General features: G+C 44.1%; 1 protein-coding gene across 2 annotated transcripts in view; it reads right to left on the reverse strand.

Moving 5' to 3' along the window:
* FBXO11 (F-box protein 11) overlaps positions 1–19,267 on the reverse strand; it is a 103,908-nt gene that overhangs the window by 6,859 nt on the left and 77,782 nt on the right. Inside the window, exons 9-21 of one of the 2 annotated variants that reach the window (XM_073672085.1) lie at positions 18,393–18,504; positions 18,174–18,280; positions 17,912–18,049; positions 17,481–17,698; positions 16,956–17,041; positions 16,781–16,875; positions 14,238–14,360; positions 13,092–13,177; positions 12,933–13,009; positions 12,712–12,855; positions 12,394–12,504; positions 5,933–6,040; positions 4,978–5,086 (exon numbers count right to left, since the gene is read on the reverse strand). In XM_073672085.1, coding sequence (XP_073528186.1) covers positions 4,978–5,086; positions 5,933–6,040; positions 12,394–12,504; positions 12,712–12,855; positions 12,933–13,009; positions 13,092–13,177; positions 14,238–14,360; positions 16,781–16,875; positions 16,956–17,041; positions 17,481–17,698; positions 17,912–18,049; positions 18,174–18,280; positions 18,393–18,504 — 1,514 coding nt within the window. The remainder of the gene's footprint in view (positions 1–4,977; positions 5,087–5,932; positions 6,041–12,393; positions 12,505–12,711; positions 12,856–12,932; positions 13,010–13,091; positions 13,178–14,237; positions 14,361–16,780; positions 16,876–16,955; positions 17,042–17,480; positions 17,699–17,911; positions 18,050–18,173; positions 18,281–18,392; positions 18,505–19,267) is intronic. The other variant, XR_012318075.1, reaches the window with a different exon arrangement.

Consider the following 19,267-nt stretch of genomic DNA (forward strand, 5'->3'; position numbering starts at 1 on the left):
AAACTTGGTGGGACGATACACATGATTGGAATAAAAGGCTAAAAGGATACAACTTATTTGCAAGAAACAGACTTGATAAACGAGGAGGAGGTGTTGCATTGTATGTTAGAAAAGAGTATATCTGCACAGAGATTGAAGCTTCAGAGACTGGGAGTTCTGTGGAAACTGTTTGGGTAAGAATACAAGGAGAGAACAACGGAAAGGACACCATTGTAGGCATTTACTACAGACCACCAGGGCAAGCTGAAGATATGGATGAACTCTTTATGTATCAAATGACCAAGTTCTCCAAAAAATATGACGTAGTGGTCATGGGAGATTTCAACTATCCAGACATTTGTTGGGAATCTCTCTCAAGTAAAACTAACAGGTCAAGCAAATTCTTATCCTCTCTTGCTGACAACTTTATCTGCCAAAAGGTAGGGGAGAAAACAAGGGGATCTGCTACTTTGGATCTAATCCTTATAAACAGGGAGGAAATGGTTGAGGAGGTATAGGTGGCTGGGACCCTAGCAGGCAGCGATCATGCTATTATAGAATTTTGGATAACTAGAGGAGGAAGACATGTGAAGACTCAAACTTCAAGGTTAGATTTTAGAAAGGCAGATTTTAAAAGACTCAGAAAGAGAATAGGAGGGATCCAATGGCTGGATGTCCTTAAGGACAAAAATGTCCAGGAAGGATGGGAAATTTTTAAAAATGAGATTCTCAAAGCACAATCGTTAACAATCCCGAAAAGTAGGAAGAATGGGAAGCATTTAAGGAAACCAGGATGGATGAACACAGAACTTAAACACATGCTAAAAAGAAAGAAAGAAATGTTTATTAAATGGAAAGAGGGAGGCATATCTAAAGAAGATTATAATGCAGTCTGCAGATCCTGTAGGGCATGTATCGGGTTAGCTAAAGCTGACAATGAATTAAGGCTTGCAAGAGATGTCAAAAGCAATAAAAAAGGATTTTGGGGGTATGTCAAAAGTAAAAGAAAAGTCAAAGATGCTATAGGATTTTTACAGGATGAAAATGGAGAAATGGTAAGAGAGGATGTTGAGAAGGCCGAACTTTTTAATTCCTATTTTGCATCTGTTTTCTCTCAGAAAGAAAATGTAACATCAACTGATCTTCAATGTCCTTTTAAAGGAATAGAGGAATCCAAGTTATCTGTAAACAGAAAGATTGTGAGGGAATATTTAGCTAACATAAATGAGTTCAAGTCTCCAGGTCCACATGAATTACACCCCAGAGTACTCAAGGAGATCGTAGAAGAAATTTTAGAACCACTCTCCATAATCTTTGAAAATTCTTGGAGAACAGGAGAAGTCCCAGAAGACTGGAGAAGAGCAAATGTTGTTCCTATCTTCAAAAAGGGGAAGAAGGTGGACCCAGGGAACTATAGGCCGGTGAGTCTGACTTCTATACCAGGAAAGATCTTTGAACAAATTATTAAACAACATGTATGTAAGTACCTGGATAAGAATGAAGTGATTAACCAGAGTCAGCATGGGTTTGTAACTAACAAGTCATGTCAGACTAACTTAATTTCCTTCTATGACAGAATCACTGACTGGGTGGATCAGGGAAATGCTGTAGATATAGTATATCTTGACTTCAGCAAATCATTTGACAAAGTATCTCACACCATCCTTATTGAAAAAATGACCAAGTATGCAATGGACAAGGCAACTGTTAGGTGGATTCATAACTGGCTTAGTGATCGGACTCAAAGGGTGGTTGTAAATGGCTTCACATCCAGCTGGATGAATGTCTCAAGTGGGGTACCACAGGGCTCCGTCCTGGGACCTGTATTGTTCAACATCTTTATCAATGATTTAGATGAAGGAATTGAGGGTAAACTGATTAAATTTGCTGATGACACAAAGCTAGGAGGGATAGCTAATACTAGAGAAGAGAGAGAGGATTCAAAAAGACCTAAATAAACTGGAGCAGTGGGCAGCAACCAACAGAATGGTTTTTAACAGGGAAAAATGCAAAGTACTACATCTGGGCAATAAAAATGAAAAAAGCATATATAGAATGGGAGGAATAGAGCTAAGCAACAGTACATGTGAAAAAGACTTAGGTATACTAATAGATCATAGACTGAACATGAGTCAACAGTGTGATGCAGCAGCAAAAAAGGCAAATACAATTCTGGGATGTATTAACAGAAGCATACAGTCTAGATCACGTGAAGTCATTATCGGTCTTTACTCCTCTTTGGTCAGACCTCATCTGGAATACTGTGTACAGCTTTGGGCACCACATTTTAAAAAAGACAGACAAACTGGAGCAAGTTCAGAGAAGAGCGACCAGAATGGTGACTGGTCTGCAAACCATGTCCTATGAGGAATGGTTGCAGGATTTGGGAATGTTTAGCTTGCAAAAAAGAAGACTGAGAGGAGACTTAATAGCTGTCTACAAATATGTCATGGGCTGTCACATTGTAGAAGGATCATCTTTATTCTCATTTGCACAAGGAAAGACTAGAAGCAATGGGATGAAACTAAATGGGAGGAGACACAGATTAGATATTAGAAAAAACTTTTTGACAGTTAGGGTGATTAATGAGTGGAACAGGCTGCCACGAGAGGTGGTGAGTTCCCCTTCAATGGACGTCTTCAAACAGAGGCTGGACAGACATCTGTCTGAGATGATCTAGTGAATCCTGCTTTGAGCAGGGGGTTGGACCAGATGACTCAGGAGGTCCCTTCCAACTCTACCATTCTATGATTCTATGATTCTAAGAGTTTGATAATCCTCTCCTTTGTTTCAATTGACATCTCTCGTGTTGGAGTCATGATTCATGTCAGTCCACTTGGTGCAACAGCTCTCCAAGGTGTGATCACTCCTTTTTAGATGCAGACTAACGAGCAGATCTAATTTGATGCAGGTGTTAGTTTTGGAAATGAAAATTTACAGGGCGATTCCATAATTTTCTCCCTCTGCTTGGTCTGAAAAAAATTACCCTTACTGAGTACCACATTTATCATCTTGATTTCTTTTATTGTTTCTTAAAGCCATAAAGTTGCCATTTGAAATGACTTTAGTTTTGTGCCATGTCTGTGATCTGCTTTTTTTCAACATTAAACAACTGAATGAACATCCTCCGAGCCCAGTGATTCCATAATTTTTGCCAGGGGTTGTATACACCAATAATAAAGGGCTCTACTAAGGACAATTCACTGAAAGGACAGCAAATACAGAACTCACAGAAAAGAAAAAAAAAAAGCAGCCAATACCTGGAGTCAAAGGGGACGATTCAGTAAGACTGCTTAGCGCATGCCACTAATGAATTTGGCGCCTCTCGAGTCACGAGTTAAAAGCTTGAAATGCTACTCCAGTCAGTGACTGAAGTAGAATTTCTGGCTTACAAAATGGCAGAATACTGGATGAATTTGATGGATTTGACTGGGCCTCATCCACTCCCAGCCCCACCCATTAACGGAGCTGAAAACAGCAAAAGTTACGTGTAGCACCCTGTTACACAAAAAAAAGTTGCTTCTTTTCAAAGATTTTACACCAGCTTTCTGGGTAACATTACACCTTGTGAAGAGTCACATGCCGGTGTATTATAAACCATGCAATGCTCCTCTGGGAATTTAAATATGCAAATAGCCTCTACAGAAAGAAAAAGGATTTGAACTCTTGCACTACCTATTGTGGTAGCAATCCTAAAAGTCAATATCGACCCTTTAACGAGCCTTGGCACACGACTTGGAATAAAAAGCCAAACCAGACACTTCATTTGCATACATGTGTTTCAAGGAATTTGCCCCCCCATCAGTGCAAAGCAGGAGATACAATTTAGCTAGGTGAGGCCTATGACAGGCCGTCAAAGGAGATATGTTTCTCTTTGTGTAGAGTTCCAAGCCAGCGTCAGACCCAGTCAGAGGCTTCTCCCCTAGCTAATTCAGTCTGGCTTTGCACTGATGAGTGGCAAACATCCCAAACATATGTCTGGTTTGGTTTCTTAACCCAAAACATGTGCCAAAGCTCGTTAAAAGTGTTGATCGTGACTTAGGGTTGCTACCCCGATAAGTGGCACTAAAGTTTAAGTCCTCTTCCTTTGTGAAGAGGCTATCTGCACACCAAAACCTGGTCACAATACTAATCTACTGCAGGATGCAGCACGCCCCCTTGATAAAAGGCGGAGGTGGCACCTTGATGCAGGTTGTGAACTTGCGCATTTTTGGAAAAATATCAACCAATACCTCATGCATTTTGTCATCTTTGCAGGATGTGGCCAGGTCCTGTAGTGTTGGTGGACGGAGTTAGAGCATCTGTTCTTGAGAGAGAGGGGGGGGGGGGTGGCGGGGGGACATTCAGTTCTGGGAAGTTCAGCTGATTTAACAGTATGGGTGTCACCAATATGCTGTAAATAGGCATCACTCGCACATGTGGTGCACCATGGCATATACATGTGCATTTATAATACTGAACAACCACCCCCTCATGGATGATGGTGGTTGTTCAGCAGTAGTTTGCACCTGTGCGGCCTCCACCTTTTATCACGGGATCCTGCTACATCCTGCAGTACATTAGTATTGTGACCAGGTAGTGTTAGGTATGACTGCTTTTTTTTCTGTGATGTTTTGGGCTCCACTAAGAGGCTCTGGTGGGGGAATAAAAAAAAGTCCAAGTCTTGTTGGTGGCTATCATAATAGATGCAGCATTGCTGGAACTTTTTGTTTGTGCACGGATGTGGTCCAGCATTATCAGCTGTTGTAATGGGATGCTGCTACACTTTTTGGTAACAGATGAAGTGCATTATCCTTACATGGAAGAATATTTTAACTTTTAAGAGCCAAGTGAATGAGAAAAGCGAGTATCCGCCCTGCATGGTGAGCAGCAGAAGAATACACTCCTATGGCAAGAAATATAGAGGACGTAGCACAGGATCCCAGCTTAGAGAAAAGGGAATCTGCAATGTAAGTTGGTTAGCTGTGATCCCATCAGATCAAAACAATGAAATGTTACCTGTAAAAGTCATGCATGGGGTAGCTGGTGTAACTTGATATCTTATATAGACACTGGCCTCTATTGACTGCTTTTTCTATGGCATCTTGATTGTTCATTATTTTATTATCTGCAAGAAATACAAAAATAGGACCGGAATACTTAATGGCATCATGAGCCTACTGCAGACTAGAAAATAATGGATTGGCTCACAGCAAGCGGGCCATAGGTACTGGGATCTGAACCATCGGCTAAAAGAGAGATTGGAACCTGTCAGAGAAAAATAAAGACTCTTCCTTTAAGAAAAACTTCCACTCATTTTCTCTGATTGGATTCAATCCAGTTTTTTGGGGGGTATATACCATATGCAGATACTCCGATACCTCAGCGCCCATGTTCTACTCTACCAGGCGTCATTATGCCGCTGGGGAGAAATATATAAAAGCCTTCCAACCCTACTACCTTTAAAGTTGTGAGAATACAACTTTAACTCTCATTGGACAGGGGAAAATAAAAAAAATAAAAAAAGGCCCTTTCAGGATAGTGCCACTATGCGACTGTCATGTGTACCCAATACATAAGCCCCCCGCCTGCCTGCAGGGGCATGTCAGCAGACCAAGCATTGCATGCAAACTTGCACGCTCATGTGTCCCCGCTTGTGGCCGTGCCCTTTGGCCACACACAGCACCTGCATAGTGGAACAATATATTTTTTTTTCTTTAAATATTCTCAGATTAAATAAATAAAATATGAAAAAAAAAAAAAGTTTTCATAGAAAATTTCAATTCTATTTTGTTAATTACATATGGCTAAATCCCCACTCCCCCCCCCCCCCCCCCCCAAAAAAAAAAAAAGCATGTGGCAAAGGTTTTTAGGGGAAAAAAAAAAAAAAAAAAAGATTGTGGAAACTTGTAGACCAAGCGCCGCCGGTGCAGTAACACTGGTTCTGTGCATTATCCCAGGAGCGGCATTGTACCTTTCATGGTAACATTAACACCAGATGCCAGAAATAGCCCTCCAAACCGGTTGTTGAATATCTGATTGCCTTCTAGGGTCGCAGTCGCGTGGTTTGTGATTTCAATACCTTCAAAACAAACAAGACATGATCAGAAATGCTATTCCAAATCCTCTACACATTACTAGACGATGTGTCCCCGTATATGTGCGTGATTGTCCAGGCTCGGCTTTGGTCAGGGTATTTGGGAGCCGTCTGTACATTGATCCCCTAATATCATGATTCCTTTATTATTGCCCCTGGCATCTCTGTACATGCCCTTCCCTAATATACCACAACTGGTTCATCACATCAACTACGATCCTCCAATAAGATGGTTAGTTCTCGCCGGCATGACAGCCATGCTGGATCCATCACCAGAACCCAGCAAAGAAAGATGGACCCTTATTAACTTCAAATCCTAGGAGACGCAACCAATTTTTTTTTTTCTTCCTCTCAATTGTCCAAGCACCATAACTGTTACATAAGGGCTTGTTCTTGAGATAATTAATAAGACCATATAAATGTAGAGAAAAACAGGGGGCAAAAGGAAGTAAAATAAACACAACAAATAGGCCATTGTTTTTACAATATACACTTTGCAGTAAAAACTACACAGTAACCCCTGCTACAGCTCAGAACAATTAATGGTTATAAAAAAATAAAAAAAATTGTTTTAGGTGCAGAAGTCTGAAACCATGTTTTTTCTTTTAGGATGACAGCTGTACAAGGACTTGAATTTTGACAGGATGAGCTGTAGTCTTACTGGAACCATTTTGAGATCAAAATGACTTACAGATTTTTTTTTTTTAATTATTTTTACTCTGTCGCCTCATTGGGGGACACAGGACCATGGGTGTTATGTTGCTGTCCACTAGGAGGCGACACTATGCTTAATCTGAAAAAGATTAACAGTGGCTCCTCTGCGGTATACACCCCTGGACGGCATCAGCCTTCTCCAGTTTTTGCTTAGTGTCGCATAGGAGGCACACCTAAAAAATTTTATTATGCACTCTGTACAGCCTGCAGTAATACTCTCCCCAGTGGCAGCACATATCCACATTGCCAGGACTGCATGCAGACTGCTGCGCCAGAGCCCCATGAAGCACTTGCCAATACTTCGGTGCCTAATACCACACCGGAATGGGTCACTCAGATGTCGCAGTCTATAGATAACTCCACATTGCTTCAGGCTCTGCAGAGTCATGGCTCGGCTATGAACACTACTCAGCAAAGGGAGAGTTCCACTCGGGGACATGATGGCAGGGGCACATCCACGTCTAGGTCAGGACGCAAGCGGACCCACAGGTCACGTTCATCTGCGTCATCCCATACCACACGGTCGGCCCCTTCCAGTGAGAGACACCGTACTCCCAGCTCATCTAGACCGTCCCCTGACAGGGACAGACCATGCAGATCCCCACAGCCATCCCTGACCAGAGAAGGCCTCCGCTCCGGTTCTCCCAGCAGGAGACGCCTTAGTGATACACAGGATTCAGAAGACATCTGTGATTCCGACTCAGACAAGGAAACCGAAGGGTCCCTAATCCCTATCCCCCCTGGCAATACAGTGCTAGTTGATGATATAATCTCATCCATCCATTGGGTGCTGGACATCTCCGACCCATCCCTGGAGACACCAGGACATAAGATTTCCTTTGACGGAGTCCTGAAAACGCCTAAGGTCTTCTTTGACCACCCAGAGTTTAAAGCGATCCTTAAAAAGCAGTTCTCACAACCTGAGAAAAAGTTTACTAATCGCAAATATCTGGAGGCGCGGTACCCCTTCCCACAGGTCGTCACCAAACAGTGGACAGATCCACCTGAAGTGGATCCCCCAGTCTCCAGACTAGCAGCACAGACACTCCTTTCACTGCCAGATAGCTCAACCCTCAGGGACACAGCAGACCGGCAGGTGGAACGCATGGCTCGTTCAATTTTCGAGGCCTCTTGGGCCTCCCTGGCTCCCGCCTCAGTTTGGGCTGCCAAGGCCATCTTGGCCTGGGCCCAAAATTTACAAACTGGCCTACAAGCATCTACCCCTGAACTGTCGGACCAAGCGGCCCAAATAGCAGTTGTAGCAGATTACATGCTCCATGCAGCTCTGGATTCTGCAAGGGGTGCAGCGGGGATAGCATCAAACTCCATCACGATTCGGCATATCCTCTGGCTGCGGGAATGGAAAGCAGATGCAGCCTCAAAGAAGTCCCTCACACACCTCCCATACCTCAGTGGTCGGCTTTTCGGTGAACAGTTGGACACAATGATATCCAACGCCACCGGGGGTAAGAGTACCTCTCTCCCCCAACTGAAGCCCAAACACTTACAAAAAGAACAAACAAGCACGATTAAGATCCTTTCGGAACTCTTCCGGCTGGTCCGTCTCGCGACCAGCACAAAATAGCAACCGCGGTCCACGCAAAAGTCAGACAAAACCTGGCAATCAAGGGCAGGCCAGACAAAATTTAAAGGAGGAAAATCTCACATTTCCTCCTCATCATGACTCACGGACTCCGGAAGACACCCCACCTTTAGGCGGCCGTCTTTCGCTCTTTCACCAAGTCTGGCTGCCTATTACAGAAGACAGGTGGGTCAGGGAACTAGTGTCTTCAGGATAAAAGATAGAGTTCACTTCCAACCCGCCAAACAGATTCTGTCTGTTCCCCCAAAACCGCCAGCCAAGGCTCCTGCCTTCCACCCCGCGGTCTCCTCGCTTCTTCAAGCAGGAGTCATAGTACCGGTCCCCACGGCCCAGCGCTTCCAAGGGTTCTACTCACATTTATTCGTAATCCCAAGAAAAAGGAGGCAGCGTACGGCCCATACTGGACCTAAAACAGCTCAACAAATACGTACGGGTACGTCATTTTCGCATGGAGTCACTTCGGTCCATCATTGCGTCCATGGAGAAAGGAGAACTTCGCGCCTCCATAGACATTCAAGACCCACCCATCAGAGATTTCTCAGGTTCGCAATCGACCAGGAACACTACCAGTTCGTGGCTCTCCCGTTCGGACTCACCACAGCTCCCAGAGTGTTTACCAAAGTCATGGCAGTCACCATGGCTGTCCGGCACTCCAGAGGCATAATAGTTTGTTCCATATCTGGACGATCTCCTCATCAAGGCTCCCACCTTCAAGGACTGCGAACTCAGCGTCTCAATCACAATCGACATTCTGAGTCGCCTTGGCTGGTTAGTCAACCTACAAAAGACATCACCAACCCCGAGTCAGTCTCTGACCTTCCTGGGAATGTTAGTCAACATTCAAGGGTCTAGTACTCCTTCCCAAGGACAAGGCACTGCCTCTCCGTTTAGGAGTCCGCACCCTACTTCGCAAACCCCCTCGTTCTCTCCGGTTTGCCATGAGAGTCCTTGGCAGGATGGTGGCGGCAATAGAAGCGGTCCCATTTGCCCAGCTTCATCTCAGGCCTCTCCAACTAGCCATCCTCAAGTCATGGGACAGGAACCCTTTCTCTCTCGACAGGGAGTTCCAGTTGACATAGTCAACCAGGAGGTCCCTGCACTGGTGGCTCAAGCCAACCTCACTAACAAAGGGGAAATCCTTTCTCATGGGTCAATGGAAAGTTCTGACCACCGACGCGAGCCTGACGGGTTGGGGTGCGGTACACCTACACCAGAGCACAGGGCAAGTGGTCCCCAGCAAAAGCGACCATGCCCATCAACATCTTGGAAATTCGTGCCATTCTCCTGGCGTTGAGAGCCTTCCATCACTTACTGGCAGCCTCTCACATCAGAGTACAGTCGGACAATGCCACGGCTGTGGCATATGTGAATCACCAAGGGGGGACGCGCAGTGCCCAGGCGATACAAGAAGTGACACGCATTCTCCACTGGGTGGAAGACACAGGTTCGGTTCTCTCTGCGGTCCACATTCCGGGTGTGGACAACTGGGAAGCAGACTTCCTCAGCCGGCAGGGAATGGACTCAGGAGAGTGGTCTCTCCATCCCGAAGTTTTTCACCAGATCTGCCATCGCTGGGGGACTCCGGGCATGGACCTAATGGCATCCCACTTCAATGCCAAAGTCTCCAACTTCATGGCCAGAACACACGACCCGCGGTCGCTAGGAGCGGACGCCCTGGTTCAGGACTGGACCCAGTTCCAACTCCTGTACATTTTTCCACCTCTCCCCCTGATATCCAGAATGGTGAGGAAGATCAAGCAAGAGGGAGTTCCAACCATCCTAATCGCACCAAACTGGCCCAGACGTACGTGGTACACAGACATCGTGCAGCTCACAGCAGACGTCCCCTGGCGTCTCCCCGACCACCCGGATCTTCTGTCACAAGGCCCGTTCTACCACCAGAACTCAGGGGCCCTCAATTTGACGGCATGGCCATTGAGACCTGGGTTTTAACCCAGTTAGGGTTCTCGCCTGACGTCATTGGAAACATGATCAGAGCATGGAAGCCAACCTCTGCAAAGGTTTATTACCGTACCTGGAAAGCCTTCTTTGCCTGGTGCGATTCTCGTGACCAGACCCCATTCCCTTATTCCCTCCCCAGGGTACTTGGTTTTCTCCAATCGGGTCTGGAGGCCAGACTGTCCCTGGCCTCCCTTAAGAGCCAGGTGTCAACTCTCTCAGTGCTTTTTCAGAGGTGCATTGCTAACAAGCCGCAATTAAGGACATTTCTTCAGGGGGTTTCCCGATTGGTTCCCCCCTACAGACGACCACTAGAAGTGTGGGATCTCAACCTGGTGCTGACAGCATTGCAGGAAACACCTTTTGAACCCCTTAGGGAAGTCTCACTCCGCCTTCTATCCCAGAAAGTGGTTTTCCTAGTGGCAATCACCTCGCTACGCAGGGTGTCTGAACTCACAGCACTCTCCTGCAGACGACCCTTCCAGGCTTTTTACCAGGACAAGGTAGTTCTCCGAACGGTTCCATCCTTCCTTCCGAAGGTTGTGTCCAACTTCCACCTCAATGAGGAAATTTCACTGCCATCCCTCTGTCCGGTCCCGGTTCATAGAGTGGAGAAGGCTCTGCATACGCTTGACCTTGTCAGGGCATTGCGTATCTATGTGTCTAGGACTGCGCCCTTCCGGAAGTCTGATTCTCTTTTCCTTCTTCTGGAAGGCGGCCGCAAGGGTCTGCCAGCTTCCAAACCTACCCTTGCCAGGTGGATCAAATCCACCATACAAGAGGCCTACAGCCTCAAAAATTCTCCTCTTCCAGCAGGTATTACGGCACACTCTACACCTGCGGTAGGGGCCTCCTCTGCCATTCGGCACCAGGCCTCGGTGCAACAAGAGTGTAAGGCAACCACCTGGACTAGCCTACACACGTTTACCAAACACTACAGGGTTCATACCCAATCCTCAGGAGACGCGAGCCTGGGTAGACGTAGTCTGCAGGCGGCAGTGCCCCAATTATAGGGGCCTGTCTACACAAAATTCGTCCATTGCTTCCCACCCAGGGACTGCTTTGGGACGTCCCATGGTCCTGTGTCCCCCAATGAGGCGACAGAGTAAAGGAGATTTTTGTGTACTCACCGTAAAATCTCTCTCTTAGCCTCTAATTGGGGGACACAGCTCCCACCCTGTTGCCCGTTCCGGGCTGTTATGTTGAGTTCTCCTATTGTTTTTTTCTTGAGCTCGTACATAGTTGCCTTCTTATAGGCATGCTTATGTTATCCATGTTACGTTCCTCCCACTGCTTTTGCACAAAACTGGAGAAGGCTCATGCAGTCCAGGGGTGTATACCGCAGAGGAGGAGCCACGGTTAATCTTTTTCAGATTAAGCATAGTGTCGCCTCCTAGTGGACAGCAGCATAACACCCATGGTCCTGTGTCCCCCCAATTAGAGGCTAAGAGAAAGATTTTACGGTGAGTACACAAAAATCTCCTTTTTTATTAATTATGAATGCGATGATTAAGGGGTATCTTAACTTTTTTTTTTACAATTTTTCCTTAATTTTTTTTCTTTTGTTTAGTCCCATTAGGGTACTTGAACCTGCAATCTCTTGATGGCCTATACAATACTGTATTTTAGTCTACTATATAATTACAGGTCTACTATGTAGCCACAGGCTTGGCTTCATGGGTGTACTAACATGGCATACACAGGGACTGTCAGTAGGTCCCCAGATCCCATTACAACCCATTGGTACCCCATAACTGCGTTTCAGGGAAGAGGGGAGGGTGATCGGTATTGGAAGCAACCCTCGTCCCCTTCACTTCACTGTTCTTAACCTCCTAGATGGCAATCACAATTGACAGGGGCATCTGATAGGTTACTCTCGGGTGCCAGCTGTATAACGCAGGCAGCACCAGGACAGCATGTTCACATCCAGTGTAATTTTAAGGCGGATATCAGTAAGAGACGGATTGAGTCTCTGTGGTTTGACGTATTGAGAATGGATGAAGGGTAAAGCAACGCTCCTGTATACTTATATTTCGTCTTAGAATTATTCCATATAACTAACCTGCAGCAAATCCATCGAATATCCTGTTCTTTCGTAGGACAGGGTGACTGTTGGTACTAATTAGGACGCCAGCTTGAGCGTTCCTGAAGATATCGTTTTCTTCGAGCAGCCCTGCCACACAAAATTACAAAGATATTGTAGTCTGTAATCCCTGGTCGACATCATTTACTTTCCATACGGTGAAACAGTGAAGCGGGTCCTATATAAAACAGAGAATCCCACAAGTCTGCCACTAGGTGGCGCTGTAGAATATTGCAGAGCAGCATTATGCCATCAGAATTGGCGCATGCAGCTTTTCTGTAGGCTACGCCACCTTACCTCGGCCACCATTAAATATACAGATGCCACCATCCCGCCCATCGTGGATTTTGTTTCGTCGTAATGTTGGGTTGCTATCCGTTTTGATCCAGACTCCGGCCATTGCATTGTCAAAAATCTCATTATCCTCGATGAAGCCAAGGCCTGTGCAAACGGCACGATTGTTAGTACACGGCTATAACACCACCGACTGCAGTCTGCAGTCATGGCTAACAACTCACCAGAATTGTAGACAAGTATTCCCCCGTTCTGACCTCCCCAGATCTTGTTGCGTCTAATTTTAGGGTTACTTCCAGTTCTAGACGATGATGAATTACAGGACATTAGACACATTACGCTTTGGACTTACCACTGAGAACAGATGAGGAAAATGAACTTACCGTATCTGAACACCAGAATACATGTGGTTATAGATGTCATTGTCTTCTAGTACTCCGTGGCCGTTGTCGTAGAAGTAGACTCCAACCTACAAGACAAATAAAGTGCATATATAACAATTCTACCTACTGGGAATTTACTACAGTTTTTCAGTGTACGAGGTACAAGTCAGGAGGAGCATTTACAGATTTATAATGTCAGACGGTTGCCCCTGTACAGATTCACCGCCCATAGGTTCGTGTTAATGGGATATGTTTAGGCCTATGGATAAGTTTGACTGATATGCAGAGTTTTCCCGATGCATACAGTAAGAAGGCACTGCAAAAAAACTGCATGAAAGTAAACTTAAAAGGGTAAAATTACTAAGCGCTTGTAATGACAAGCAACTCCACAATTTACCGTATATTAAAAATCCTCTGCTCTGAAGATGGGGAGGGATTTTTAATTCAATAGTGTTCTCCTCCTAGGTTACCGACCACCTCTGACGTTTCTAAGCAAGGAGATCACAGCTGAGCTGGTCAGATCGCTGGACCCAGCGAGCTTCAGTACCCATTGCACTCCTGAAGAGGCAGAAGCAAAGTTGCCACTGTTTGCAGCATGGTAGAGCAAACACTTCAGAATGGGAGATCGGCCAGAATGGTCAGTCTTCAGGTGTGCACCGACCCCCACAAACAAGAAACTGGGAGGCAGAGGAGTGGTGCACATTTCTTTAAAAACACCCAGACTCATATATAGCAATAAGTGCAGAGATGGGACCTTGTGTCTTGGAAAAATAAAAGTTGCTTTAATTGATATTTGGAGCTGCACCATCCACTGACCAGCAATACATCAGTCACTAGCAGGGTTACTGGTGTGTACTGTAGATGCCCAAGTTTGTGTATAGATCTGGGAGATTAGAGAAGTCCATGCAGCACGAAAACATTTGCTGCATGCTGTACTTTGCAGTAGACAGCCCACCTATGGTGTGTCACATGTGGACTTAGCAGGGGATTTCTGGTCACATTAGCAGATTGTGCACATGTGCGCCATTATATATTTGACTGAAAAAATACTGAGCTCTGCGATACGTGGAGGACTGGCTATAATCTTGGCATTTAAATGAGCAGTGATCACTTAGAAACCACGCTGTACTGCTGATTGCTGTATACCTGCTTTCCGCTGTGTATCCTGTTCCTCCGTAGCACCGGAGTGCTTCCTGTCGTCACCCAAACTCCAGCCAGGGTGTTGCTATAAACTTCGTTCTCTTCAATTACACCCTGTCCTTTTTCATGCTGCGAGATAAAAAAGCAAAATCACAAATCACCAAAATCAATGATACAAAAAAAAAGACACCTCAATATTTGCATCAGATGAGAACAAGATGGCAATATTAGTGGGGGGGGGGGTAAGAAATAATCTACAGTTTTGGTCTTAAAGCGCCTGAACCGTCCTGTAGGAATCTAGTAGAGAAAATGGTCTATAGGTATCAATCATAATTTTGAGTGGGTATTTTGCATTAAAGTAATGGTATATCTGCAGGGGGACGTTAACCATATTGTGTCATTCACATCACTTTGTAAAAGACACAGACGCCAATGTGGACATTAAAGGGGTATTCCCATCTCCAAGATACTATCCTAAAATGTAGTAGGAAAAATAAATTATTAATAATAATGCCACCAATTAGAAATGTAGTATAGGCGGTGTGGGGCAGCTCGGCTTGGAGTCATGGGGACTCTGTCTTGCAGCATGGGTGCTATGAGGCACCGAGCCGCCCGCCCTGCTGGTGCATTATCGCTGCGGCGGTGGTTGGCACACGACACCACTGCTTTAAGGCAGGAAACGTTAGGACCCACTAAGAGGTTTGCTGTGACGTGGCAGTGGTTTCATACAGTCTGATCAGAATGTTAAACTAAGAACCTCATGTTCAGTTATATATATTTTTGCCGAGAGGCATTAGATCAACGCATGATTTTTTTGGGGAGGTTCGGTCCATACTCTTTTTTTTTTTTTGTAAGAAATGTAGTATAGTTCTTCTGATTCGCTATGCCTTCAACCCCATGTGCAGGGCATTGCAGTAGCTAGGTATCCATGGTTATGACCACTCTGACAGTTGTTAGTGGTTGTAACCATGGATACCTAAGCTACTGCAGTGCCCTGCACATGGGTAAGCAACATAGCAAATCAAAAGAACTATACTACATTTATAATTGGAGGTATTTGCTATTATTACTACACCTACTACATATTGGGATAGGGTCTTGGAGATGGGAAAACCCCTTCAATGACAATGTTGTGACGCGTTTTATCACATATGCCACACGTGGTCAAAATGTGTTACATCGTACATCAATAAATAGCCATAGCTTCAACTTTGGCTAGAATGAACATTGCTTTAGATATATGTTCTCCTAATATAATTCTGTCTAATGTCTCTTTTTTGGCTAATGAGCCAAGATTTAGGATGACAACTTGTCATGACAACTTGTCCGTCATGCATACCTAGTAGTTTCCGTCTTGCCTCTTCATAGTGTTCTACAGGCCCCCCACTATGTACAGGTGCATCTCACAAAATTAAAATATAAAAAAGTTAACTTATTTTGGTTTTTCAATACAAAGTGAAACTCATATGACAGTATATAGAGTCATTACAAACAGAGTGATCGATTTCAAGTGTTTATTTCTGTTAATGTTGATGATTATGGCTTACAGCCAATGAGAACACAAAAGTCATTATCTCAGTAAATTAGAATACTTTATAACAACTTGAAAAATGTTTTTAAAATCAGAAATGTTGTCCTACTGAAATGTATGTTCAGTAAATGCCCTCAATACTTGGTCGCGGCTCCTTTAGCATCAATTACTGCATCAATGCGGCGTGGCATGGAGGCGATCAGCCTGTGGCACTGCTGAGGTGTTATGGAAGCCCAGGTTGCTTTGATAGCAGCCTTCAGCTCGTCTGCATTGTTGGGTCTGGTGTCTCTCATCTTCCTCTTGACAATACCCCATAGATTCTCTATGGGGTTAAGGTCAGGTGAGTTTGCTGCCAATCAAGCACAGTGATACTGTTGTGTGTAAACCAGGTATTGGTACTTTTGGCAGTGTGGACAGGTGCCAAGTCCTGCTGGAGAATGAAATTTCCATCTCCAAAAAGCTTGTCGGCAGAGGGAAGCATGAAGTGCTCTAAAATCTCCTGGAAGACGGCTGCGCTGACTTTGGTCTTGATAAAACACAGTGGACCTACACCAGCAGATGACATGGCTCCTCAAACCATCACTGATTGTGGAAACTTCACACTAGACCTCAAGCAGCTTGGATTGTGGCCTCTCCACTCTTCCTCCAGACTCTGGGACCTTGTGGAATGTGTCAATGACTGCCTTCTAGATATCTGTCAAGTCAGCAGTCTTCCCCATGATTGTGGAGCCTACTGAAACAGACTAAGGGACTTTAACGCTTAGGAAGCCTTTACAACTGTTTTTGTTAATTATTCTGATTTACTGAGATAATGACTTTTGTGTTTTCATTGGCTGTAAGCCATAATCAACATTAACAGAAATAAACACTTGAAATAGATCACTCTGTTTGTAATGACTCTATATAATATAGGAGTTTCACTTTTTGTATTGAAGAGCTGAAATAAATTAACTGTTTGATGATATTCTAATTTTGTGAGATGCACCTGTATCTAGACAAGATTTTATGAAACACTCACCACATATATGCCACCGTGCTGACCGTCGTGGATCTTGTTGTGTCGGACGATAGGGCAGCTGTTTGTGCGGATCTGAATGCCCGCTAAAGCATTGCCTGCGGAGAACGGCACATAAAATCAGCAATGACAAAAAAAAAACACAGCTAGAAAAATAAAAGGACAACATACAGCTTACCATATATGTCATTTTCTTCTATAAGGCCTCTCCCATCACCAAAGATATACACACCACCTTGGTTTCCATTAAAAATTGCATTTCCCCTGTAAATACAAGAATAAAGACTTTCAGCAAAGTGTGGATAATATAAAGTCTTATACAAACCCAAACAAGGGTCTCAAACAAAAGAAACCAATGACCGGTCACATTAGTATCAGCGGTTATTCCCATGTTGCACATTTTGCGCTGGGGGTTTAGTTTTACAAGTGCTTGAGATGCACAGGCTGGATATCACTGATGCACAATGTGCCAGCGTATGCGAGACATAATAAACCAACGGATTTAACCCTTTCTGACCAGGCGATTTTTCATTTTTGCACTACTCCTTTTCCTCCTCCAAGAGCCAAAACTAAGCTTTCCGCTGACATGAGTCATGGGGAGAGTAGTTTTGATCAACACCATTTATTTTGCAATACATATGTATAACTACCCTGGCCTGCACAAGTAGGCCATATATACTACCATGTACACGGATATATTTACCGTATGGTTGGGTCACTATTTGAGGTAATCCAAACACCAGCAAAATTGTTTGCATAGATTTTGTTCTCCAGGAACTGCCCTCTCCCTTTTTCATGGACATAAATTCCACCGGTCTGGCCGTGGTGAATTTCACATCTGACCACAGTGGGATTGGCGTAGGCCTTCACCTCGAAGCCCGCTATTCGATTTCTATGTATGTTGCAGCTTTCAAAGTAGCCCTGGAAGCAGAAGGGAGTTTTCAGAATCCAAAAATTCAACAAAAAAAGTTGATACAAATCTTTCGCACTTGTGTCACCTTAAACAAATCCACAAACTAGTTATTGGAGGGCTCCACTCTGCCATTTCAATCAGTCCCATACTATTTGAATGGAGCACAGCGTAGCAAAACAAACAAAAAATAATTTTGTCCCAATGCCAGAAGCAGAACCTACCATGCCATGGTCAAATGTGAAGACTCCAACATCCCGGCCGTGGTGAATATGGTTTCGCCTAATGATTGGGTTGCCGTGATTTTTCACCCATATACCAGCTAGAGCGTTATTGGAAATCTCATTGTCTTCATAAATCCCCTAAGCAAAAAATAAATATATAATAACAATAATATATATTTAAAATTAAAACGATAATATAAAAAAAATAAAATCTATTAAATATAAAATATGCGCACTACACCACTGAATGAACGCTGGTTACCTCTGCGTGGTCCGTGATATACAGGCCGACATTTTCGCAGTCACTGATGTTACAGTGTTTGATGGTGGGACAAGCCCCCTGGCCGCTCACACATACGGCTGAGCCGACTGCAGAAGAAAGACGAATGCAACAATGTTATTAAAATTAAAAAAATATAAATGAATACATGTGGTTGATGGTTTAGGTCCTCTATAATATAATAGGAACCAAGTCACATACCTGTGCAAGTGCTGCGAATGATACAGTGATCAATGACCGGACTGCAGTTCACTGTGATCTCTAAGCAATGGTGGGCGTTGTGGTGCTGGGCAGATTTATCATCGGGATTAAACTGGGTCAAGAGAGAGGGGAAAAAAAAAAACACATAAATCATAATTAAAACACAGATCTATAAAATATATCGGTAACACAATTCTATACTTTGCAGTATGAAGCTGATAGAAACTCAGCACTTTCCTGTGATTAGTTTCTCATCTCTTACAGGCAGACAATCAAAGGCACTAGGAAATAGAAGACGTTGCCATGACCTGCTCCTTCACTTACGGCACAGTACAACCCAGTTTCAATGCTAAATTAGTAAGCAGAATGGCAACCACTGAACAGTACCATGCCCATCCCTACTAGGGGGCCAGACATGAACCCTGCACCCAGACTGTCCCTAAAGGAGTCATGTCTGCAAGGAAAATATAAAAATAATATATATATATATATATATATATTGCATTTTGTTTCCGTGCGCGTATTGTTATTAATATATATATTTTATTCACAACACATTTACGGCTCAAAAAAATAAAGGGAACACTCAAATAACACATCCTAGTTCTGAATGAATGAAATATTCTCATTGAATACTTTGTTCTGTACAAAGTTGAATGTGCTGACAACAAAATCACACAAAAATCATCAATGGAAATCAAACTTATTAACCAATGGAGGCCTGGATTGGAGTCACCCCCAAAATTAAAGTGGAAAAACACACTACAGGCTGATCCAACTTTGATGTAATGTCCTTAAAACAAGTCAAAATGAGGCTCATTATTGTGTGTGGCCACCACGTGCCTGTATGACCTCCCTACAACGCCTGGGCATGC

The sequence above is a fragment of the Phyllobates terribilis genome, unplaced genomic scaffold (assembly GCF_046119375.1).
Source record: "Phyllobates terribilis strain yellow unplaced genomic scaffold, ASM4611937v1 Scaffold_3__8_contigs__length_932513732, whole genome shotgun sequence".
NCBI lineage: Eukaryota > Metazoa > Chordata > Amphibia > Anura > Dendrobatidae > Phyllobates > Phyllobates terribilis.